A 26,414-nucleotide genomic window follows, 5' to 3' on the forward strand; every position below is an offset into this window, starting at 1 on the left:
ACAAATACAGATACATTATTACATAACCAACATATACATTCATGGAAAACCGGAGAAACAGAGTAAGGATGCATGTGATACTGTTCAGAACTGCCACACTACCAAAAACAGAGTTCCAAAACAAAACGCTTGACAAGCGAAACATGTTCCTTTACCCGAAACAACTGAAAAGATCAAGCTACTTATTACACAACTTAAAATATTAGATCTCACGTCACTGAACTGATTTGAGATATTGCATTTCTCACAGACTTTTGAATCCCAATGGTTCTTAAATTTCATACAGTTAACTGAGTTGATAAACTAAGTGAAAGTTCCATTTTATTCCCTGTAGCTCATAGAGTTACAATAGGCTAGGATTCCCTCTTTCCCAGAATATTCTCCAAAAAAGTGTGCTTAGTCTGACAGTGCACATAATATTTACATGTGCTCATGCAGTGTGCCTTGTGGAGACACTAGGTGCACTAGCCAAAATAGTAAAATGGCACCACTGGAATAGCCGGTGATAGTAGGAACAATGGGAAGGAGTTGGGAAGATAATTTCTTTTTGATAGTTCCCATGGTTAAGCAAATGAACTGGGCGAAAACTGCACTCCCACCCACCCTGAGATGGGTGATTGGGTAACTCATCCATACCACTCCTGAGCTCACGCGCTGTAGCTCAAATGATTAAAACCCAAGTAAAGCAACAGTAAAATAAACTACAATCTTAAATCACACTGATAATCGCCCCCTAGAGAAATGCTGGGAGTTGTAAGTATTTAACAGACACATGCAAATGGTGGCCGTTAATTCTACTGACTATAAGAACCCTATAAGAGCCCATTGCTGTTATGAGATTAGCAGCCGGTCAGATCACTGCTAACAAATGGGGTTCACTCACAGTATCTCTCTCAGTTTCCCTTGCCCACAGTCCCTGTGTGTGTTTGTGTATAATGTGTCACTCTCTAACTGTCCATGCCATCCAGGAACTCTTCTTCAATGACCTGTTCCAGGCGTCTCAGGACCCTGTCTGAACTGACGGGTGGGTACTGAGTTGGTGGGTCCCCTCCATTAAAGGAGGAACAGAGCACTTGAAAGAATGGAGCCAGCTGGGTGATGGAGGCGAGAGAATGGTGCGTCAGCAAGGGAAATTCCACACGGTCTGAAGTAGATTCCCCCACAATCCCGTTCATCTCCTGCAACACAAGGGTGGTCATTTTTCTGTGGCGTTCTCAAAAACCAGTCGTTTACACATAATAATAGAGTGCCTGCACACACACGCACGCACACAAACAAACAAACAAACAAACAAACACACTTTAATTTAGTTTCAGTGTGTGAGCTGGTTTACCCCATAGTGGTGGCGCAATCCCTCCAGCACCTTGACGATGTGAGGTTTACACTCCTGTTCTCCTCCCTCTAAGAACGTGTTCTCTGGCCCACTGTAACTGTTCACATCCACCTCAGGCACAAATGCCCAGCGATACCTATACACACACACACACACATGTGCAAACACACATACACAGACTGTTAAATATTTGGCAGTCAAAGTAAGCAGGTAACACACGGGTTTTTTTTGGAGTGTGAGAAGCCAAGGATTAAACCAAAGCAGAAAAAAAGGAAAATTATACAATGAACATGATCTGCTGGACACTGCTCCTTGAACACTAGATGGACTATAGGCTCCTGAGAGCTGTTCATCTGTGGACTACGGTATATGTGACTAAGTGGACAGTGTTTTTGATGGACAGTGTAGGTAAAGGATAGTGAAGCCTCTCGATGGACAGAGAAGATGCAGAGTGACAGACCTCAGAGCATCACTCTGGCCTAACTCCAGAATACCAACCCTACTGTAGTATGATTTAATACTTAAGTTAAATACTAACCATTCAATACTGTTTGTAAACTAAACTGTAAACTACAACAGGACACTCTGCTCATCTGTTTTCTAAGAATTCTGCTAACCCTTCACTCTGTTTGCTTACGTATCATTGTATGTTTTGTGTATTATAACTGTGATCAGCCTGAGGTGATTTGGGGTCATTCTTGGCTAATTCCTACTTGTAGAAACCTAATTTCTCTGTGCAGAGTGAGACACAGCTGCCTAGAAGAGTACAGATCTCAGTCTACTCATTAAGAGAAATATGATATCAGTCACACATTTGGTCTTGTGAACTGAGGAGAGTCTATACTTATATCTCAAATGGATCTAGAGTTTCAAATATAAAAAGCAAGAAAATTCAAACAACTTTTTCCCACGGTAAAGAACAGGGGTTGAAACACTGGCGTTGCTTCCTACACCAGTAGTGTACTGTAAAATTCCAGTAACACAAATAAAATACATATCATTAGTGACCTTTGTCCTAGTTACATAAACACAGTCAGTGGCAAAGGCTGTCCTTTGACATGAACTGAATTTACTAAGTGTCATTTATGTAACATCTCAAATAAATGAATTACTCTGAGCGTTGAACAGCTGCTACACATTTCTGATATCTTGATTTGCATGAAATGTCTGTCATATTATGATTAGAACTGATGATTAGAAAACAAACCAACACAGACATCAACGCACACACACACGCAAACACGCGCACACACACACGCACAAACACACTTTAAGGCAAAAGAAGCAGAGTCGCTCACATCTGGAAGAGGGGCATGCGCTCAGGGGGAAAGGACACAGCTATGTCCAGGAACTTGCACGCTGATAGGTACATGTCTAAATCAGCCTGTGGGAACATCAGCAAACCATTTCTCTCATGACCACCACGGCCCTTCTTCCTGAGATAGAGAAAGAGAGAGATCAACAAATGATGGATTTAGCACAGGACCGGTGGAGCAGAGGGCTGAATGGAGACACAATAAGGACTGTAAGAAATGTAGCATTGTAGACAGACTCACTTCGATGACTCTTTGTCGTCCTGCAAGGCTTTTTCCAGCCGAGTAAAAGTACGCACCTGCAATGAGCAGTAAAACACACAGTGAGCAGAGCGGTATGCACACACTGATTGAGAACATTATACGAACATACACACACACACACACACACACACACACACACATACACATATTTATGCTATATGTACATAGATTCAGAAAGTTATACAGACTTTTATTCACAATGCTAAGCACACGATGATTCAGGGCACTGTACGCACACACTAATTAAGGGCACAAAAAACATACTGAAAAACAGAAACACACTGACTGACTCAATATCACAAACACTCAACTGAATTCACCCAATCTGACTTGAAACATATAATAATCATAAACTCTTAGAAGCTTTATCCTTTAAAAATATACACTCATGCCAAGTCGTTTTAATGCGCACACACACACACTCACAATGTTAAATATACTTACAATACACAAATGAACACACAATAATACATACACAGAGACAATATATACATCAACATATCACACATAAGCAATCCAAACTCATCGTAATACATTCAACTTCGTTACCCTACAATAACTACTCAAAAACAGTGTACATATGTAGGCCTATTCATAAAAAACTTTGTATTTGTTTACAGGAAGAAACTGACCAGCTCAGTGACCATGATTGGCCAGAGGGAGGTCAGGTGGTGCGGAGAGATTCTCAACAGGAGAACACGGAACATCAGGAACATCTGAGCAGCTACGGATGGTGCCTGACACGCACGCAGGTTCTCCGTCAGACGCTCTACAGCACACGCGTGTGTGTGTGTGTGTGTGTGTGTGTGTGTGTGTGTGAGAGAGAGAGAGAGAGAGAGGGAGGAAAGTCACAAATATTTATAATTTCATGTGGACATCTGATCCACACAGTCCCTGTGTAAATGAGGCATGAACAGACACACACACACACACACAGACAGGTACCCTGTATGAGAGGCAGGTAGAGATGGTACTGGTCTGTCTCTCCACTGAACACAGCAAAGGCCTGTCGCTTCAGTAACATTGGCTTCTGATCAGCACTGTTAAACAGCTTCAGAGAACTGCTCTGCATACCTGCAACACACACACACACACACACACACACACACACGTTAGCCTGCTATACACAACTACCACATACAAATCATAATACACAACACACACATCCCTGATCTAACAATTAACATTTCACATAAAAACACAAGCAGTAAACTAGAGTTATGGCAATGACACATACAACATCGAATACACAAATAACTTAAACACTCACCAACACTCCAAACACAAAAAGACAACCCACAGCATGTATGTGACTCAAAACACACACACACACACACGCACACACACGTACACACTACTTACTCATGAGATCTTTGAACACAGTCTTCTCATGAGTCAGAAGGTGGTCAACGATGGACTTCCAGCTGAAAGGTCAAAGGTCAAACCTTAGTTTCTAAACCCAAATAGTTGCTGTGATAAAATGTGGCTTTATAAATAACCAACAGTTTGTATAAATGTCTATGTGTGTGTGTGAGTGTGTGTGTGTGCGCATCTGTCTGCTAATGTATCTAAATAAGGGTTCAAAACTGTTCATAAATAAAACACTGCAGAGGCCACAGGAGCCCTGCTGGCAGGTCCTCCCTTATTCTGATCACTGCAACTCAACCTCAGCACTCATGTCTGCCACTGCTAGTTCCTCTGTTACCTTTAACACCAGTGGCAGTATGGGAATACCACTGACCTTGTGTATGCTGTACATTAGAATTACTGGCTGTCTGTCTTTGGCTCAGACAAATGAAATTAGATAGCTACACTCTAACTTTAAGAACAATAAGGGGAATGGCTCTCTGATAAAGGTAACCACTTGCAAAGTGTGAATGTATGTGAGTCTATGTATGTTTGTGTATGCACTTCGGTACGTGTGTAAGTGTTACTGTGCACGTTAATGTATGTGTATGCGTTAATGTATGTATACTATCATAGAAGTGTGTATGTGTGTATATGTCTTTGTATATGTGTGTGCGTGTGTGTGTGTGTGTGTGTGTGTGTACTTGTATTTGTGTGCATGTGTGTGGATCCTGTCTGAGGCAAGTATGAAGTCTTACTGGCAGATGCAGTTTGACTCCATGGTGAAGAACTGTGGGTCCATGAAGAGTTCCATAACCTCTTTTTTCCAGGTGCGTTTAGTGTAGGCATACCCACTGAGACTGCTTAACAAGCGCGCAGATGCACAGAAACTCCGCATATTATAGCCGCTGACAGAGAGAGAGAGAGAGAGAGACAGAGAGACAGAGAGAGAAAGAGCCACTGTGTTATTTAAAATAGCTGTGCATATTATTGCAACAGAGGCACATATATTATTCTATGTGTGTATAGTATTACTATACTGTTACTATAGTAAAAGACACAAGATTATAAGAAACAAGAGAAACATTCTGAAATTCTTCGAAGTTAAAGACCATTAAATGTTAACTAAACTCTAGGACAGACACGCAGGTCTTGAACATGATATTAGATGCAGTAATGCTTAACATAACATGACTAGAAGCATTCTTAAAGCTTAACTGTACACAGCACAAAGGCCAGACATGAAAGGCCTTTCAAATCTCAAGCTCTCATTGCAGAATACATCCCAAAGCTGGTTGTTGTGGTTACAGGGGCATGTTATCATGGTTACCTGTGGTTTTTGAGATAGGGGAAAACATAATACATGATGCGTGAGATCAGAGGCACAGCTTTCTCCTTCTCATCACTACGATACACCATGTCCAGCAGGGGAGCCAGGACCTGCCCAACACACACACACACACACACAAACAAACACAAAATCATACACAAAAACCCAGTGTTGTTCTGAAAACAGGCAACATTACGTAACATCTAGATCCTCCACACTGTATATCAGTGTTTTCTCTGTGAGTCAGTCCTCTGCTAAACTTTGGCATGAGGACTCCGCAGCATGGCATCACACTAATTACATACCAGCCAATCAATGATTATGGGACTGACTAGTCTATCTCAGTAATTAAAGGGAACCAAATGAGTATTTTTGTGTGTGTGTCTTGGACTGACCACACACAGAAAACATGATAAAACCTAGCAATTTGAAACTTAATTTACTAAGTCCTGCAGTGTAGCTGTTAGTACACTGCTACTATGTCACATATCTAGCTAATCAACAACACTACACTAGTTTCAAAAAAGGTCAAAACTAAATTGATACCAGTGAAACAGATGTCTGCCCCTCTTTCTCTGAACTGCTTTAGTGCTATTAAAGAGAATTTATCGTCATGGCCATCTGATATTATTCAGTCTCTGACAGAACAAGTCTCCCCCATGAGGGGCATTAAACACTCATTTAATCTCTAACAGAATGATTGACTGATTCAGTTCTGTGTGTTGGTGTGTAAGTTGTTTAGATTGTGCGTGTTTTTTCTTTTTTTGAAGGAATTTTGGAAATGCGTGAGTGTTAATGGGAGTGTATTTGAATGGATGACTGTGAGTGTATAGGACAGTTTTTAAGTAAGAGAGAGTGTGTGTGCGTGTGGTATACCTCAGCGAGCAGAGTCAGAGCCTGGACACTGAACACAGAAGGAGCAGAGGAAGACACCATTGCATTACCCTGATCTACAGAGTCTGAGAGAGAGAGAGAGAGAGAGAGAGAGAGCGAGCGAGAGAGAGGGGAGGGGTTAGAGATACAGAGCATTGAATGATGATTTTTTAAAAAATTATTATTTATTTATTTAAATTTTTTTTACATATGTTTGTGTGTGTTCATGCGTGTGTATGTGCGTGCATGTGTGTACCATAGAGGTCATTGTCCTCAGGGTCCTCTTCCTCTTCCTGTAAAGAGATCTGAGGCTGTGGTTTCACTTCCAGGTTACGACTGAGCCAGCTGGTCTGTTCCAGAGATGATCCAGCCACAACCCCTACTGCTTCCAGGACACGCACGGTCACTTCCTGTATGGACATTAGCATCAAATAAATAATTTTTTTTTCTCAAACTGGAATGTCTCACAACCTTTGATTCCTCCTCCCTCTCACTCACACAAGGCATCTTCTGCCTCTGACGCGCATGAGGTCAAATACAGTGACTTTTCATTTTACAACCTGAAAATGCTCTTGGCACATCACAGACTGCCAGTGACCTCTGACGAACTGTTACAGTTAACAAACATACATTCACATCACATTTCTGTCCTACACCAGACCACCAGACCATGTGTGTACACCATACACTTGTTTTCACTCACACCTTCACTCTGACTCTTTCTGTCTCTCTCTGTCACTATCTCTTTTCTTTGTACCTCTTGCGGTCTTACCTGCAGTTCCTTGGTGTCTCTCTTGTTGTCCATATTGGGAAGTCTGTTCACCATGTCATTCAGGATTCTGTGTGAGTCAAATGAACATAAATGAAATGATGTACACGGTTGTGGACTTTACTGAGTCTGATGACTCTTTTACTCACAAACTTTCAGGCTACATGAACAGTGTATATATCCAGCACCTGAATACTGAATCAAACAAAACAGAAAGTGGTGTGATTTTATATGCTATTTTAATTCATACATTTATGCATTCAGTTGTTTAAATAACTATAAATTATCAAAAATTAAATGCTATTTATTTTGAAATTGACTTCTTTGAAAATATTTAATTGGTGCTTCTGGAATAATCTCTCCTTTGTGCTCCACCTGGACTGTTGGGGTGTTTGTTATGCTAATTTAGATTAACATGTATGTGTATGACCATAGTGGGTTTTGTATTATGTGTTTTTTAAAACGTTACTTTTTTATGGATTAAATGTTGAGACTCACCCAAGCAGCAGGAAGTGTCCAGGTGGAGCAAGGTTCAGCTGCACAGATTCACGCAACAGAGTGAGAAGAGACACCATGTTCTCCTGGAGACCCTGAGCAGACAGACTAGACACACACACGCACACACACGCGCACACACACACACACACACACACATGCATGCACACACGCACACACAGGCACGCACGCATGCACACACGCACACACAGGCACGCACGCACGCGCGCGCACACACACACACACACACACACACGCACACACACGCACACACGTGTATACACGCACGCACGCACACACACATACATGCACGCACGCACACATGCAAGCACACTCAACTTTATGACTCAGTATTAACTCCAGTAGATGCAGCATCAGTGATCTGAACAGTCACTCTTAATGTTAGGATAACGAATCTCAAGTAGTTATCCGATGTTAGTATCAATAGCAGATTTTGCAAAAAGACTGTAATGCTATTTGCAGAATATACAGATTCAAGTTCAACTGTGTTTAAAACCAACTCTAAGTACATTCAGGGGATCTCAAATAAAACTGGTCGGACAGGCTGACAGGTGTGTCTCTCCTACCTCTGGATGTAGGCATAGCTGAACTGTAGCATGGGAACATCCACCAGGGCTGACTTCTGAGTGAGAAAAGAGAAAAAAAGAAAAAGGACAATGAGAAAGGAGAAATAATGAGAATGAAAGAAAGAAAGAAACTGAGAGTGAGAGAGAGAGAGAGAGAGAGAGAGAATGTAGGAATTGATGTATGTGAAAGTGTGTATGTTTGTGACAGTGTGTCGGCATGGAGTGTGTATGTGTACAGGTGCATATTTGCATATATGTGTGTCTGTGCATACGCTCGTGTGTTGTACCTGATCTCCTTTAATTTGATGTGGTTTCTTCACCACCTCTCTGATGAGCTGTAAGACTGTGTGTGTTGACAGAGTGCTGACTGACTTCACCAAATCCACCAGAGTCAACTGAGAATCACTGGCAATAGGTAGGATCTACACACATATAAACACACACACACACACACACACACATTCATACAGTCATTACTCAGCAGAGATTACATGTGGGTCTTTTGTCATTTGTAGGTTGTTTAATGGCACAGTGCTTACCATGTTTTTAGCGCGTCTTTTACGGTTCCTCCTGCTGCTCCACACAGCTGCCACAGACGCCATGATCTGTACACCAAAATGCTGAACCAGCGGAGTCAGAAATTCCAGAATCTTCTGCCTCAGAATCTGCCATAGTATGAAATACACACACACACCATGAAAACACACATAGCAACACAATGAAATAACAAGAAACAGAAGAATGTGCACAAACATGCTGCTTTTTGACAGCTGACAAAGTAATCTCAACCACCTCCAGTTAAAATGGGCTTCTTACAAAACTTTACGGCAAAAACATGGAACACAGATTTCAGAAAAACAATTTAGTGACAGCTAACTCACGCTAAAAACCTGGCATCCTGTTCCTGAATTTTATTGGACATTATTGTACAACTGTACAGAATGCCTACAGAATTTCTACATATGCAATGAAACACACACACACACACACACACACACACACACACACACTGACACACACACCTGGGAGTTCTTAAAGTACACAGATGCAGGCGTGGGTCTATTACTGTGGACAGAGTCAGAGGTCCTGACCACACTCCACAGTAAAGACATGGTATTGAGTATCCGCGGCAACTCCTCCAGGATGGCATTAGAGGCGTTCCTTATGTCTGCAGCATCAAAGGCACCCGCAGGCTGACAGAGAGAGAGAGAGAGAGAGAGAGAGGGAGGGAGAGAGAGAGAGAGAGAGAGAGAGAGAGAGAGGGGTTGTACCAGTATATTTATATGCTATGTTTTTTGGGTTCTAGTGGGTTCCAGTTTTTCTTCACTACATGGACAGGAATAGCGTATCTTTGGGGACAGAAACAATGTATCTAGGAGGTCATTATGTAGGGGAGAGTTAGAGATTCTACTATGTGTTTGTGTGTATAAGTGCTTGTTTGAGAGTTTGTGTATTACCTTCTTTTTCTCCAGTAGGCAGAAGTGTGTGATGGTGGTCAGTCCTTCCAGCAGAGTCAGAGGATAATCAGGTGCAATGTTCTCTCTTCTCAGATTAGGACTGCAGACATACACAAACATTTAGAACAAGCCAACACAATGATACAAATCATGAGTCATCACCGCGTGTATTTATCATCCCCTCAGTGTCCATTCACTCACACACAAACAACACACACTCTTCACACACAAGCCCATAATCATGTTCACAGTCTGTACCTATACGTAGACTTGATCCCGTCATGTTCATGCTGTTTGATGAGTTCGTTGAGGTTTTGACATATTTGCGAAAGTACAGGTGCAGTGATGATGCCCAGCGATCTGCCCAGATACGGCAAAGTGGCACTCAGCAGTGTCACCCAAGCAGGGTGCATGGCACAGCCGTACTGCGGGCACAGAGCCTGGACTGCCGCTGCCACAAACATGCCCTGAGCAGTGATTGGCTGATTCGGCACATAGCGCGGTGCACGAATCGCCTGCTGGAACATTTGTGCACTCTGCCACTCGCGAGCGAGGGAGGACGTCGCCGTGGAAACTTCGCTGGCGGTGTCCGGTCGCTGGTGGTGGCTGCTGCCGTTGCCGGGCGGCGCGCACACACAATGCTCCAACACAATCAGCGCCTGGAGAAGTTTGAGCAGCGCCAGTTGGAGAGGGTGCTCCACAAAGGGGTAACAGCGTCCCAGATTTACCAAACTCTCCTCTGAAATATGAGCTTCTCCTTCCTCCGCACACTCCTCCTCTTTCTCCATTTCTCCTGCTCGTGCCGGCTTCTGACACGCGTACATAGAGGCTGAGAGGGAGAGCAACACATACTGCTGCACCTTACAGTTACTCAGCAACCTGTTGATGGTATCCAGTCTAACACTGCCTGCACTGCATGTCTGAGCTACATTGACCAGCTGTGTGACCACACACGTCAGCACCTCCACGCTTTTCACCTGCACTTCACGGTTACCGTGGAGATAGCGGTTGGGCACGCCTGCGTAGGAGGGGTAGAACGAACACAGGAAATGTAGGCAAAGAGAGACGAGGAGTTCCAAAAGAAGCGACGGTTGAGGAGGAGGAGGTGGAGGGCAGGAAGGAGAGGAGGGCGAGTGGGCTGACTGAGGGGGTGTGTTGCTCTGAAGCGGGCCGTAGAAGCTGTTGCCCTCCTGTGCTTGGCGGTGTCTGTGTAGAAGGTTCTGGATGAGGTTGAGATGTGCGGTGGAGCTGTAATCCAGCTCCGTGCTGGCGAGAGCGTCTATGAAGGGTCCAGCCGTGTTTCGCAGCAGCGTCTCCAGAATGGAGAACCCGCAGAGGACCCGCTCACACTCGTACGACTGCCGGTAGAGCAGGACGTGGCGGAACAGCGAGTCCACGGCCTCTTGTCTCTCGCGCCGCTGTTTCAAACGACGGGAACGAGCCATCGCCTCTAACTGCCTGTCGTCCTCGTCGCTCGACAGCGAGTCGGACGCCTGCGTTTGCTCCGAGTCGGTACGGTGAAGGCCGTTGGCCACACCCAGCTCCTCCTCGTTGGCTCCGCCCGGGCGGGTCTGAAGGTAAAGGACGGAGCTGGAGCTGGAGTTTTCGGTGGAGAGCTGAGCTCCGCTCGTATCGGCCGACTCGGTGTGCTCGCTTTCCTCCTCCTCCTTTTCCTCCTCCCCCTCCGTCTCCTCGCTTTCACTTCGAGATAGTTCCCTGGAGTCAGGCGGCGTTTCGCACTGATTCGGCGTGCTCTCCAGCTCTGCCCACAATGCCTCACGGTCAAACAGAGTCGCAAGGCTTTCCTCTTGCTGGTTACCCAGCGACATGGTATGTCCGCGGAGAGCAGTGCTCTTTGTGCTGGACTTGTCTCTCCAGGTCAACACATCTAAATTACCTGTGAAAAGACAACATTCATTCACATCAGCTGAATATCACAAACTGGGCATCGCTTTATTAAAATCATGGTTTTATTAGCCATTCATGAGTTTATATATCAATAACAAATGAGTATTTTTATTTTAATGCGAGTTGAATTAATAAGGTTTTCACTGTAGAAGTGTGATGTTGAGAACCAGACACTTAATGGACAGACTGAGCTTTTTAATAAAAGTGCAGAATCAGTTGAACTCTCAAACTAGACTGTGACTGTCATCAAAAGCAGCACAGTCAAAGAACATGTGAGTTTGTGTGTGTGTGGGTGTGTGTCTGTGTTGACTCACCCAGAGACAAGTTGTGTTTGACAGTCTGGATGGATGTTCTCTGGGTTTTTGGGTCCAGCAGTAAGAGCAGGACAGGTTCTAGTATTCGGACAACGTCACTGAGAGAGAGAGCTCTCAACAGCCAGCTCTGTCCTGAGGCACTTACACTACCATCCTGACTACTCAGACTCTGCAACACCACAAACAGAGACCTGAGAGCCCAAGAGAGAGAGAGAGAAAGAGAGAGAGAGAGATTTAACATGCATTTATCTTATAAACAGGGCAACATGACATAATCTGTGCAGTGTGTCTGTAGATTAATGAAGGTTACTGCAGTGTGTATTTGTATAGTTTAATTCTGTGTAAGAAAACTGATGCAATTTGTATGCAACATGTATGTACATCTGTGAAGTGTCTTGTGTAGTGTGTGTATTTTAAAGTGCAATGTGTGTATTTATAAAGGCTTTGCATGTGTGTAGATCAATGACAGTAGAGGTGTGCATGTTGATAAGTGTACTCCTACCACTCCTTCAGATACTGAGTCACATGTCTGTGGCTTGTTATATGAAATAGACAGACAGGCACTGAGAGATCCAGCTATTACTTGACTAAGTGTGAGAATGGTCAAAGCCAGTGAACTAAACAGCTGTGTGTCAGAATGGTCAAAGCCAGTGAACTAAACAGCTGTGTGTCAGAATGGTCAAAGCCAGTGAACTAAACACTGAGTGTGAGAATGGTCAAAGCCAGTGAACTAAACAGCTGTGTGTCAGAATGGTCAAAGCCAGTGAACTAAACCCTGAGCGTGAGAATGGTCAAAGCCAGTGAACTAAACACTGGGTGTCAGAATGGTCAAAGCCAGTGAACTAAACCCTGAGCGTGAGAATGGTCAAAGCCAGTGAACTAAACACTGGGTGTCAGAATGGTCAAAGCCAGTGAACTAAACACTGGGTGTCAGAATGCTTAAAGCCGGTGAACTAAACACTGAGTGTGAGAATGGTCAAAGCCAGTGAACTAAACACTGAGTGTATGGGTGCTCAAAGCCAGTGAACTAAACAGCTGTGTGTATGGGTGGTCTGACAATCTGTCACAGGGGTGCTGGTTCCAGCATACACATTTCACACCTTCACACGACAACATACAGGGTTTACGCTTAGTGAATGTGTAGATTAGTGCTATGAGTGTTTTGATTTGTGCAGGGTGCATGTAGATTAGTTAATTGTGTGTGCAGATTACTCCAGTCTTTTTATATTAGTTCAGTTTATGTACAGATTGGTCCAGCGAGAGCAGATTGGTTCAGTTTGTGTACAGACTGGCGCAGACTGTGTTTAAAGTGTTAGTATAGTGTGTGCACATACCAGATCAGACTGTGTTTAAAGTGTTAGCATAGTGCATGCACATACCAGATCAGACTGTGTTTAAAGTGTTAGTATAGTGTGTGCACATACCAGATCAGACTGTGTTTAAAGTGTTAGTATAGTGTGTGCACATACCAGATCAGACTGTGTTTAAAGTGTTAGCATAGTGCATGCACATACCAGATCAGACTGTGTTTAAAGTGTTAGTATAGTGTGTGCACATACCAGATCAGACTGTGTTTAAAGTGTTAGTATAGTGTGTGCACATACCAGATCAGACTGTGTTTAAAGTGTTAGTATAGTGTGTGCACATACCAGATCAGACTGTGTTTAAAGTGTTAGTATAGTGTGTGCACATACCAGATCAGACTGTGTTTAAAGTGTTAGTATAGTGTGTGCACATACCAGATCAGACTGTGTTTAAAGTGTTAGTATAGTGTGTGCACATACCAGATCAGACTGTGTTTAAAGTGTTAGCATAGTGTATGCACATACCAGATCAGACTGTGTTTAAAGTGTTAGTATAGTGTATGCACATACCAGATCAGACTGTGTTTATAGTAGTCCAGTATGTTTAGGTAAGTGCATCATGTGTGTAGATTAAAGCAGTGAGTATACATAACAGTGCTGGGTGAAAACAGATGACTGCAGTGGGTGTGTAGATTAGTGTAGGTGGTGTGTGAATTAACACAGTGGGTGTGTGGATTATTGCAGTGGGTGTGTAGAGGACTGTGGATTAGTAGAGTGTGATTAGGTTTGTGTGTGTGTGTGTGTGTCTGTGTGTGTGTTCTGACCTGTCAAAGGAACGCTTGTGGGATGAGCTTCGATTGTTTTGAATCTCACGAGTCAGATGCCACAGAAGAGAGAACTTGTGGAGAGCCTCCAGACGCACCATCTAAAACACACACAAAAACACACAGACACAGAAATGTATGAGTGTATTTGAATGACCTTGAATGTGGATGAGTGAGTGACAGAACCAAAGAGCAAGTGTGTGAATGAACGAGCGACTATAACAGATCGTGTTTTTTTATGGCGGGTTTTTTGTAAGGCTGTATAGATGATGTGTGTGTGTGTGTGTGTACCTAGGCTCTGTGTAGTAAGGCTGTGCGGACAATGTGTGTGTGTGTGTCTCTGTGTGTGTGTGTGTGTGTGTGTGTCTCTGTGTGTGTATACCTTGTCTCTGTGTAGTATGCCTGTGAAGATGATGTGTGTGTGTCTGTGTGTGTGTGTGTGTGTGCACCGTGCCTCTGTGCAGCAAGGCTGTGTGGATGATGTCTGTGTGGATGATGTCTGTGTGTGTGTGTGTGTGTGTGTACCTTGTCTCTGTGCAGTAAGGCTGTGTGGATGATGTCTGTGTACCTTGTCTCTGTGCAGTAAGGCTGTGTGGATGATGTCTGTGTGTGTGTGTGTGTGTACCTTGTCTCTGTGCAGTAAGGCTGTGTGGATGATGTCTGTGTGTGTGTGTGTGCGTGTGTGTGTGTGTACCTTGTCTCTGTGCAGTAAGGCCGTGCAGATGATGTCCTCACAGATGGCTGCAGATGGAGCCAGACAGTGCAGACGGTAGAAGAGTTCAACACATGATATGTGGTGTTCCCTACGCTCTGTATCCAACTGAGCCCACAGGCCATGTGCTAGCCTCTGGCATAGAGGAGAGGGAGAGATAGATAGAGAGAGAGAGAGACAGGGAGAGGGGGTGAGAGAGAGAGAGAGAAAGAGAGGGATAGAGAGAGAGCAAATGAGAGAGAGAGACAGAGAGGGAGAGATGTTCATTGTTGTTGATAGGAAGCCTGAGGTTGAATGTCCTCCTTTCATGCTGATTCACTCCACAGTGTACGCAGCATTAATAAGTGTGAGTTTTCACTTTTCACAGCACTACCTACTGGAGAGACAAACATGTCACTTCTGGAGTGTTTTATATCCACTAACAGCAACATCATCACATTTACTGTCACAAGGCGGTGCTGTTGTCAAGTGCTCTTCAAATTACATTTACTTTGGTGAGTGTGGATTACATGAAGACAAAACAGCTTCTATATAATCCACACTTGACACTCTTTTAACACTGGAGAAGTTGAGGTGTGACGTTGGGGTGCTTGGGGGTCAGTACCTGGTAAAAATCTGTCTGCTCCTCCATGGCCCTGAGGAGAGCTGGGCAGATGGGGGGTAGAGTTACCATCTGCAGTTGCCCACTGAGGGGGTTCATGTTGGAGCTACTGTGACGCTGAAATTTGTCCTTAATGACCAGAGCTAACGACTGAGAATGATTAACCAACTCCAGCAGAGAGGAAATGGCCACCTGTTGCACCTGCACCAATTAAAACACACAGACACATACACACAAACACATGCAGCCACACACACACACACATATATACAACCATACACACCGTGAAGAATGAAGAGAAATAAAACACATATCTATTTCATTTGAAGATGCTGACTTCATAAACACCATCCTTACTTCACACATCAGCAGAACTTATATCTGTACCGAGTGACAGGGTTTTCTCCCACTTTACTAGTCCACCCTTTGTATTTGTTCATGTACACACAACCACAGCCATACTGGGGGGTGGGGGGGGCGGGGACCTAGCATGTCACTCAGCTTAACTGTACAATGGCATTTCTGATGTATCAAAGTTGAAGGTGTGTTTTTAACTTTATGATTTCTGATGTCTGTATTGCAAAGTATCATTAACTGTAATTAATTTTTGTTCTCATAATTGATGCAGGAGGCTGTGTAATAGCAGTTTTGAGTACATTCTAACACATTCTACTATCTACTATACATTCTACTTGTCTCTGTGACATTAACATTTTAACATTTTACCTGGTGATCCTTACACAAGCAACACAGTGCCATAAAGGTCCTCAGCCACTCAGGCAGGGAGACTGCCAGACCGCCTGGGTGAAAAAAACAAACCAAAAAAAAACAAACAAAAAAAACACAAACACAAACAAGTGGTTGTAGTAGGGTGACTGGTTGAGTGGTTGTAGCTGAACAGCTTATCACTCTTGTGTTGTAATATATTGGTAAGAATGGGTTTTTACCAGTCTCCCCAGTATTGCTGAACAAGCTAATATATAGCTGTTTGCTCTCCTCTTCTGTCAGGTAGATGGGGAAAGTAGTGCACTCCAGCAGGAGGTGGCAGACAGCGGTGAAACTCTGTCTACAGTCTTCTGAAATTTCCCCCTTCCCCCGCGACACATACCCCTCTATCCACCCCTGCTGCTGTCCTTTCTGGCTCTCCATTGGTGCACCGTCCTGGTCTGAAGGCCTGAGTTTGTTTGGGGTGAAGAACCCTGCCAGTCGGTCTTTAATGAGCGGGATGGACAACTCTCTGCTCTCCTTACGCCCAGACACAGAGCTCCTCTTCCTCTCAGAGAGAGCACTCTGGCTGGGCACACATGAGCCATCCTGTCCTTCTCTCTCCGGATCTACCACCTGTAACAGGTACCTGAGAGAGGGGAAGGAAAGAGAGAGAGAGAAAGAGAACTGTAACTGGCAAGCACAGCTGCAGATATTCTATGATCAGATACACTATGCGTGCATGTGTATATGAGTGTGTGTGTCTGCTAGGACGTTAAAGCCAAGTGTGTATGCCTGGTAAGATCTGAGTGAGTGTGTGTATACCCAGAAATACCTGGTAATCAAAGAAGTGAGTATGTCCTGCATACATGTCCTCATGCTTTCCATACTCCCTCCTCTCCTCCATGAATCATCTTTCTCTGAGTCCTTTGTTGAAGGATCATCCGGGAAACCGGACGTAGGGTGGAGGTGCTGTTCAGAGGGTGAAGCACTCAGACCCAGTCCGCTGTCTTCAGAACGCAGAGGCGGGACTAAAACCTCTCCAGGCTCCGCCTCCTGTTCAGCCTGCCCATTCACAGCTGCTTCATCATGATGAATGTCCTGGTTACTATCCGTCTGGTCAGTTCCTTCATCTTCTGTCTTTTCATTTTTCCCCTTCTGCTTTCAGAGAAATGAATGAATCAGTCGGTGCTCTCATTTGGCACAACTCACAACTATTTTCAGTTATGTCACAGCTCGTACACCTCTGGCGAAACTCAGACATTAATGTTTTACTGAAGAGGACACTGGCAGAGAGCCATTACGCTTTGGAATTAACCTTATAACCTCACAGTTACTGGACTGTTTTTCTTTCTCACAAAACTACCACCACCTTGCGACACCCACACAAACACATTATTAAACAATTACTGCCCCATGTCCAGAGGGAGACCTACAGCCCCCCAAAATGATGGTATAGATTTATCTTCCCCTAGTAACTGAAAAATGCAATAAGGGAAGGTGTAGTTTATAAGGGGAGTATGATGTTGAATAATGTTATTCATGTGAAAAGACAAATCTGACTGTACAAATACAAATTTGCATACCGAATCTTTCCATTAAATGTAAGAGAGGAAAAGTAATCGACCATAACGATATTTCCTTAATATATTTTACTTATATGCAAGATTAGGCATATATGTAGTGAGTACAGTGAATGGTACAGTTAGCATAACAGATAACTGTTGGAATCTTGCCTCTGTGAGTTCGTCGTTAAGCTCCGCCCCCACGTCCATATAAGTCACAGGCATCTGGATCTTACTGAGCACCTTAAAACATGCCCTCAGACCTTGTGTCAACTCCGACAAGCTGATGGACGTCATGTGATCACGCAGACCCTGCAGCATGAGACCCAACATCTGGGGTAGGTACTGTGTTTGGATCTCAGTATACAGCTCCTATTGGATGACACACAGGAAAGACATCACAGTCACACTCTTTTGTTCACATGGGTTAAAAGGGACTGCAAACACATTTTAGATTAACTGGTTCCAGATAAACTGATTAGTGATAGCAATGAACCAGTTCTTTTTTGGATAACAGAGGAAGCGATACAAGAGAAGGGTCACGACTGAATGTGAGAGAGAGAGAGAGAGAGAGAGAGACAGAGAAAGTAGTATAAAGAGCACAAAGTAACCAAAATGAATAAGAAGCGATATGAAAGAATGGTGGCCATTGACAACACTGTTACCATGGAAATAACATCCAGAAGAAAGATGATGAGGGTGGAGAGCTCAGACACAGTGGGCCGGACACTGCAGTTTGTCTTCGGTGTTGTTACATCTGGGTCACCTGGTGAACTGAGAGATGCCAGCAAAAAAATCAGGTTTGTGTATGTATGTGCGTAGATATGAATAAATATGGTTATGGGTGCATCTGTGTTTACCGTGTGTGTGCGAATATTGAACTGAGACAAGTAAAAAAAAAAAAAAAAAAAAAAAAAGTGTGTATGAGTTTGTGTTTAACTAAGACAGGTAAGAAGCATGCTTGTGTATGTATGACTTTATCTAGGCTAGGTAAGCATGCAAGTGTGTGTGTGTGTGTGTGTGTGTGTGTGTGTTTACCTAAGGCAGGTGAGGAAGCATGCGGACATGTAGTTCCACAGGTACTGGGTGCCCATGGCACCAACTAGCATGTTAAAAGTCTTTATAATCTCTGATGTACTTTTGTTCTCCTTTATCTTACTAAAAATAGAGCACACAAAAAACAGAAAGATGATCATCACAAATAACAAAAATAATAGCATTATTATTCATGTGTTGCTTTATTCAATAATATACCAGACTCCAAAGTTCTCTAAAGACAAAGTAGGCCTGTAGCAGTACGAGAAAAATTCAAGTTAAGTTGTAACTTGTATGCATGCCCCTGGATGAAGTTCAACATCCAGGCTAAAATGTCTTGGCCATGATTCAATTCGATTCAATTGAATTTTATCTGTATAGCACTTTTGACAATTGACATTGTCACAAGGCAACTTTACAGAATAGAGGCCCTGGGCCCCGTACTGCACAGAGCAACTGCACATGGCCTTTTGGAGCTGTTCAATTTTAACTGTGATAGCATTTTTACTAGACCTAAGGTGAGCAAACTACAGGTTCTCCTAAACCTGATCACCAATGGATTTGATATGAGCTAAAGACATTGGTTTGAACAGAATATAATGAAATGTCTTGTAGATTCCACACACAGCCTATTTAAAATGTCTATGTTACTATACTGTATTTCTTTCGTAACTGTATTTCAACTTTACATTTAAATGAAAACATTTGATGTGGGGCTTTCTGGCCAATAGTAATGTTTTTATAGAACTCTGATTCTCATACAACCGTGTTTTTTTTTTTACAATAAGTAATACTGATCATGGTGATTTATTTGCAATATATATCAGCGATGAAATCGAGAGAATGGGGCCGAATTTCTGAATGAAAACAATCTGTATTATTTTATTCACTAAAGACAAATGTATTTCAACACGTGTCTGACAACATTCCTCTCAGGGTATGTATGCACTAACAGTACTCTCTCTCCCTCTTTCTGCATCTATGTTTCTCTCTGCTTCTCTCACATGTTGAGTTGGTGGCCGGAGAGGCTGCAGTTGAGCATGTTTTCTCCCAGTGTCTCTCTGCAGTAACTGTAGAATGCCCTGACCACCTCCAACAACACGTCTGCCAACACCACCTGGCCTGAGAGAGAGAGAGAGAGAGAGAGAGAGTGAGAGAGTGAGAGAGAGAGAGAAAGAGAGAGAGTGCGAAAAAAGGAAGGAAGAGGAAATGAACTGTGTAAATAGTTATGCAATTAAGTGACAAATTAACTGTGAACTTGTCTTGCTTCTGAGCTTAGTTGTTCCACAGTGTCACAGAGGATTTTTAATCATATTTAGTGAAAATTTAGGAAATTTCTAGAAAATTTAGATGTAGTAAAATTATATTTTGCACCACTGTTACCTAAAACATTGGTAAAACTAGCATTTAAGCAGTTTGTCATGGCAAAACAAAGTTATTACTCGGTTAGACTGAACAGCCTTATGATCTAAAGTCTCTGTCATATAAGAATAAGCTGTAAGAAGCAGGAGAAGCCAGAGGAGTGAATCCGGACTGTCAGTGCAGGACACAGTCTGTCACTGCCCTGCATTCAGACATAATGTATACAGCTCTCAGAGAGCAGAACACACTCAGAGGGATAGTCTTCTCTCTAATGATGTGTATGCATCATCAGAGGTTAGACAGCCATGGTTAGTATTAACCCATTTAAACACACAGGCTTACTTAAACGTTTAAAGGCAGTACATGTGTACATACATACACACATACATACATACATACTGTACATACATACATAGTGCATAGTGTATGGAACATGTTGCATATCTGTCTGCTCAAGGTGAGTGTACACATGTCCATGCAGCCATGTGTGTGTGTTTTTGTGCTTACCGATCTCTGGTTTGTCAAGCAGGCTGATGATAATGCGGAATGGCTTAAGATACTCCATAACACTCTCTGGGTCTCCTTCTGTGTTCTCCCTCTTCAAAATGTTAACAAGAGCCTGAAAGACAGCACACAGACACACACACAAACACACACCACAAATGTTACAGAAGTTTAATGGCATGTCTTTGTGTGTGTGTGTGTGTGTGTGTGTGTGTGTGTGTGTGTGTGTATTTACCATGACAATTGTGCAAGTGAGCATGTTTGCATGAGTGAGTGTGTGTGTGTGTGTGTGTGTGTGTGTGTGTGTGTGTGTGTGTATCACTGCAGTGTGGTACCTGCAGGAGTAGTCCTCTGGAGTACGTGTTGAAGTAGAATGCTGTGTGCCCCTCAATAGTGGATGACAAATTTGGATCTGGAGCCACCATGCCTCCTTTAATGTCAGTGCCTGATAATACACACATATCAAAGACACAGATATGTCATCAAACATAGATGACTTCATGTGGAGTGAAAACAGTTCAAAGTCACTGTTACCTGGTGACCCAGAACCCAAAACAGAACTATAAATTACCGAACAAAAATCCATAACAATGGCTTGTATACAAAGTAAAAACAGAACAGTTAAGGGAAACAGAGGAACAACACACAAAATGCAGAAACAGAAAGAAAGGACCAAAGTCAAATCAGGAAAAAACACAGTTACAAAAAAGGGAATTCTGAGACCAAATAACAAACCACATTTTCAGAGGTGCCCAGGACAGGTTCCCCAGGGGACTAAGACAATGCATAAAAATAAAGTGACATTACTTAAATGTTTTTAGCCATCTACGGGAATTTGAAAAACGTAACTAACACATCCCAGGTAGTTTCATGCCTCCACCTGGTATAGAATAGTGCCAACTTAAATAACATTTCAAACAATGTTTCAATATTCCCACCACAGATTTTGTCTTCCCTTAGGCACTGCTATTTCATCCAGGTGAATACTCCTGGAGTCCTGCAGCGGCCGGTGCCCCCTAAATGCAGCATTTTGTTCTGGTTCTGCTGACGGGGCCACGTTGATGCTCACTGCCGTTATGTTGTTGCTCTTTGATTGCACTGTTTTTTTTCTTTTATCCCTCCTTTTTATTGATTTGTTTGGGGTTTTTTTGTATGTGTGTGAATATGCATAATCAGAGTATTTATGGCACCTAGCATCCATGCATAGAGTCGGCGATTCAGTGACATGTCTCTCCTGAGCAGTGTGAGCGAGGCTGCAGACACCACAGTGATCATCTCTTCTCGGGTTATCGGAACAGCGCCCCCCTCAGGATCCTATAGCAACAGCAGCCACAGGTGGACCATGAAACATACAACATACAACATATCTGACTCTTCCACAGACAATGGAATATACATTTCACTCAGCATCACATGGTTTTAGGAGGAATCTCTTACAAGGGAATTCCACTCTGTCTCACTCAGCTAACTTTTGTTCACATCACAAATTAGATTAAGGATGAACTAGGTTATTGGTTCATTTTTTTCCCATCAGGCAAAATACTGGCCTGGTATAGATTTCAGATTACACTGTGTTTAGTTGAGAAAATACTCACGTTTACAGGCAGCCCTTTGCTACAGTAGTGGCAGATTTGTTATATAGATTCATATTTTTTAATCTGATTAAAATGCCAGCTATAAAACCTTACATGCAAAGCGTTAATTGGTTCAATCTATTCCAAAAGGGTGATATTAAAATGACATAAATACTGATAAATTAAAGGTCATCTAAATAACAATAATTCCCAAGGACTGACAGGTTACAGCATGATTAAACTTAGCATCCATTTCCAACGCACATGTTGACTGACTAAGATCTTATTGTGAATGCAAACTGGAATTATTCCACTGAAACTCTGAATTTGTTTTACAGTTTCACATGGATTTAAGTTTTATGGTGCTCACTGTGATTTATAACACTTCATTCATAACCACTTCAGGCTTGGTGTTATGAAGACTGCACCACAATTTTTCTGTTTTTTTTTTTTAAATACAAATTTCAATAAAATGCAACACTGCTTCACAACCTTACAGGCAACACATGGTCAGCAGGAAAATCTAGTTTAGTTTGATTCAGAACATAGCTCAACGTGTCTCGATTTAAAAACACAAAAACAAAAGGTCAGAAGGACAAGAAAGTGAGAGATGGGCTGACCAGGCAGGTGACAAAAGGGAAGAAGTAGAGTAGGATCTCCAGCATGTTTCTCTGGACCAGAACATTACAATCTTGCAGAGACAGACAAATTGACTTCACCTAAAACAGAGAGAAAGAGAGAAAGAGAGAGAGAGAGAGAGAGAGAGAGAGAACAGGAGACGAAGACAGGTGGAAGAGGAAAGGGAGAAAGAAAGAGAAATGTAAAATGAAAAAATTCTTCATGTGATTAAGAAGCATCATGTCACACAGAAAATTTGTACCAAACAGAAGAGAAACACAGACACTCACCACAAGACGGTGGTCTGTACCCAGCATGTATCTCTGCTCCCGGCCAGAGGCCATGCGGTCAAAGTGTGTGATGATGAAGAGAGAAGCTGGAAGTCGAATCAGTGGACACACAAGGACTGATCCCCACAAAGCACCATAAAAGACACGCTGACCCACCAACATAGACAACTTCAGTAACAGTGCATCCGTCCTGAGAGAGAGAGAGGGGGGGGGTGAAAAAAGAGACAGAAAAAGAAAAAGGAGTGGAAAGAAAAAGATTAAAAGAATTGATTTTTGATCAGATCTGTGGTCCTTCTCTCTGAAAAACCATTCTCATTGTCTGACTCACCCATGTGTTTGTTTGGACAGATCTGAGATGTTTCAAGGCAGCTAGTGTTTAGTAAAATTACATCAAAAAATAAAAGAATATGCTTTTATGAGTGATTCAGACCTGCACTCCAATTACTCACCCTCCTGTCATACTGGATTGTTCTTATTGTGTTTCTCACTGTTAAACTGTTCATAAAACCATCTCTGTCAAAGAATGGGATGGGTGTATATCAAAGCACTGACAGTAGGCCTATTGGTTCATTATATTATGGTATACCTGATCTTCAATTGAGAATAGCTGTGGTTTAACTGTACTTTAAGTGGAGTCATAGCTGTGGCTTAGCTACTTTAGATATGGTTTTCCATGGTTAAGCTATAGATAAGGTTTGGATTTAGTTTAGCTGCAGCTGTAAATTAGATGGTATTTAGGTGAGGATTAAACAGGGTATAGATCTAGTTTAACTGTAGTTGCAGTTCAGATGGTGTTTATCAGTGGTTTAGATGAAGTTTAGATGTAGTTTACATGTAGTTGTAGTTTAAATGCCATTTAGATGTGGTTTAGGTGGCATTTAGGTGTGGTTCAGCTGTGACTGTTTTTTTTATGATAATGTTGTTTACCTGTCATACACCTCCAGGCCTTCCTCTAGACCCGGCAGGAGGCCCATGACAAAGGCCTGAAGACTGGGGAGCAGTGCCCTCTGAAGGGGGAGGAAATAACGCTCGTACAGCGTCAACAGAGCTGGCTTTACCGACATCGCTGCATGACTCAACAGTGGAAACAGCCCAGAGCTGAAAACACACACACACACACACAGGGAGATTGAGACACACACATTACACACACCAGTATGCAACAAGCACACAACACGACAGCAGCGATGAAGAACTTTGGACACACACAGGTTCACATACAAAAACAAAGACACACACGCACGCACACACACACAAACACAAATGCACTTTCACACACAAGAACTAGAAGAATGCGAACAGTCTTTGAGAAAGGGAGGAAGAACAATTCAGTATTTGATGTACTGCAAGGCAGAGAAACGTCTTTTTTATCAGTAAAAATAGACCAATGGAGCACACTCTTTCCAAAACACTAAGTGTATTTTTCTACAAAGCGCTAAGGTTAGAGTTTCAATCTCTCTGCGCTTATCTGTTTATCACTCGTTAACCTGTAGATGAAGAGGTCCTTGGCCAGCCATTTTGTGCCAATGATTTTGAAGATGACCTCATAAGTCTCCAGTGCTTTAAGATGAACTCCACTGGGAAGGGCGGGGTGCAAGCACTGAGCCAAACGCTTGCCAATGATCAACCGCCTTGGCAACAGAGAGTACTTCAGATTACTCTGGAGAGCCTGAGCGACAGACAGAGAGAGAGAGAAAGAGAGACATGATCAAACCCGTAATATCATTTATTCACATATGCAACAGTTTTAAATTTAAAAGAAAAACATGCGCATGTTAAAACTTCATTTTCACTTGACATATTGAGAGAATGTTACAGCTTTTAACCTTACACACTCTTAAACACTAATGTTCACATGATAGTGTTGAGACAGAAGGAACACACACAGGTTGGTGCAGTAATGCAGGTCCTATCCGCTTCACACTGAACAAACAAGATAACCGTGAAGCATGACAGGAGTTACCAGGAGAGGGAAGAAATGCAAATGACATGGACTGACCAAACGAACAATGGTTATAGATATGACAAACATAACCATCCTGGATGAACACACCTCTAGTAATCAGACAAATATTTCTTAGGGGGTTGAAATATGTACCATGCAACATTATGGATATAATGCCCAAATCTAATCAATATCAGCGTTAGCTTCGAAAGCTATTCTAAAATCTTCCAATTCAAACGCTGCACTAAATGTGCTTGCAATGTTCAGCAGACTGTACAGAGACAATGGCTTAATTAATGGATTAATTAATATCTCTGTACCACACATACCACAGTCTTCTTATATTTTACAACAGTATTTGTTGTCAAGGATACTCTGTGCAATGGCTCTGGATTCCCTACAGATCAGAGGTATATAGAGAAGTGGTTCATGTGTGTAGTAATATCAAAGCATGATCCGTAAAAACAGAGAAATATGAAAAGTGAAACTGTTGGTCTAACTGGCTTCACAAGGATAATTCTGTGAAATGGGGCCCCAAAGTGAAAGCTTTTCACTTCTTCTGTTGCTACCCTAACTACAAATTTTTGAAAATGTACAATTCCTGTTGTGTTTGCTGTTAAAACCACATTGAGAGGAACTTTATCACCATCATGAACTCAGTTTTCACAAGAGCGGCAAAAAGTGCAGTATAACATACAAAACCAGTAAACCAGTAAAACATACAGAAAAACAGACACCATGTAAACAGAGAAGCAGAATAAGAAATCACACACCCAAGCCAGGCATTAAATGACAAAAACACATATGTAATCAGAGTCTCTAAGCAAGAGAAGCTTTCGTTTCACACCTACAGGATGAAATGACTCTTGTGAAAGAGATTAAACGAACATTAGTAACACTGGACTTCATTCAGACAAACCAAACTCTCCAAAAAACCCCACTAACACACCAGTGGCATTGTGTTACAGAAAGATCCTTTTTGTATGTTTCATGGGTACGTGGCTGGCTGTGCACATGGTGTACACAGTATATTGTAGCTATGATCATTCATGAGTGTTCATGAGGAGCAGGGCAAGTTATATGAAGAAGGAGAGACTGGATGAGACTGGACAAGTGTCCCTGACCCCATACAGGCAAAATTCTATATGTGTGTGTGTGTGTGTGTGTGTGTGTGTGTGTATACCTTGTTGAGTTTTCCTAGAGAGGAGATGAGGTCAGCCCACTCAGTGGATGACTCGAAGTTCCGCAGCGCCTTCTCAATAACCGCTGCGTAACTACGGTAACGGTAGTCATTCTGAAGCTCCGCCTCCTCGGGATCCATCATGTATCACTCTTGTCCCAACATGCTCTTATCCTGTGTGTGCAGACAAAGGTGAAAAGGCAAG

The 26,414-nt window shown here is 42.7% G+C and overlaps 1 protein-coding gene across 1 annotated transcript; it reads right to left on the reverse strand.

The window, feature by feature from the left end:
- Positions 1-947: 947 nt before the first annotated feature.
- Positions 948-26,353, reverse strand: dop1b (DOP1 leucine zipper like protein B). Its single transcript, XM_030786420.1, has 38 exons — positions 26,213-26,353; positions 24,572-24,753; positions 24,012-24,182; positions 23,085-23,274; positions 22,797-22,895; positions 21,793-21,916; positions 20,938-21,047; positions 20,606-20,717; positions 19,741-19,858; positions 18,740-18,859; positions 18,367-18,475; positions 17,852-18,073; positions 16,972-17,297; positions 16,379-16,785; positions 16,158-16,219; positions 15,435-15,632; positions 14,813-14,965; positions 14,119-14,219; positions 11,991-12,181; positions 10,027-11,665; positions 9,769-9,868; positions 9,334-9,504; positions 8,851-8,976; positions 8,599-8,733; positions 8,312-8,367; positions 7,728-7,832; positions 7,233-7,299; positions 6,717-6,870; positions 6,464-6,546; positions 5,588-5,697; positions 5,016-5,165; positions 4,273-4,334; positions 3,856-3,984; positions 3,543-3,679; positions 2,890-2,945; positions 2,632-2,769; positions 1,334-1,469; positions 948-1,178 (listed from the first exon to the last, which is right to left on the reverse strand). The coding sequence occupies exons 1-38, from the start codon at positions 26,351-26,353 to the stop codon at positions 948-950; spliced, it is 6,921 nt and encodes a 2,306-aa protein (XP_030642280.1).
- Positions 26,354-26,414: the final 61 nt, after the last annotated feature.

This window comes from Chanos chanos, chromosome 10, assembly GCF_902362185.1.
Source record: "Chanos chanos chromosome 10, fChaCha1.1, whole genome shotgun sequence".
Taxonomy (NCBI): Eukaryota; Metazoa; Chordata; class Actinopteri; order Gonorynchiformes; family Chanidae; genus Chanos; species Chanos chanos.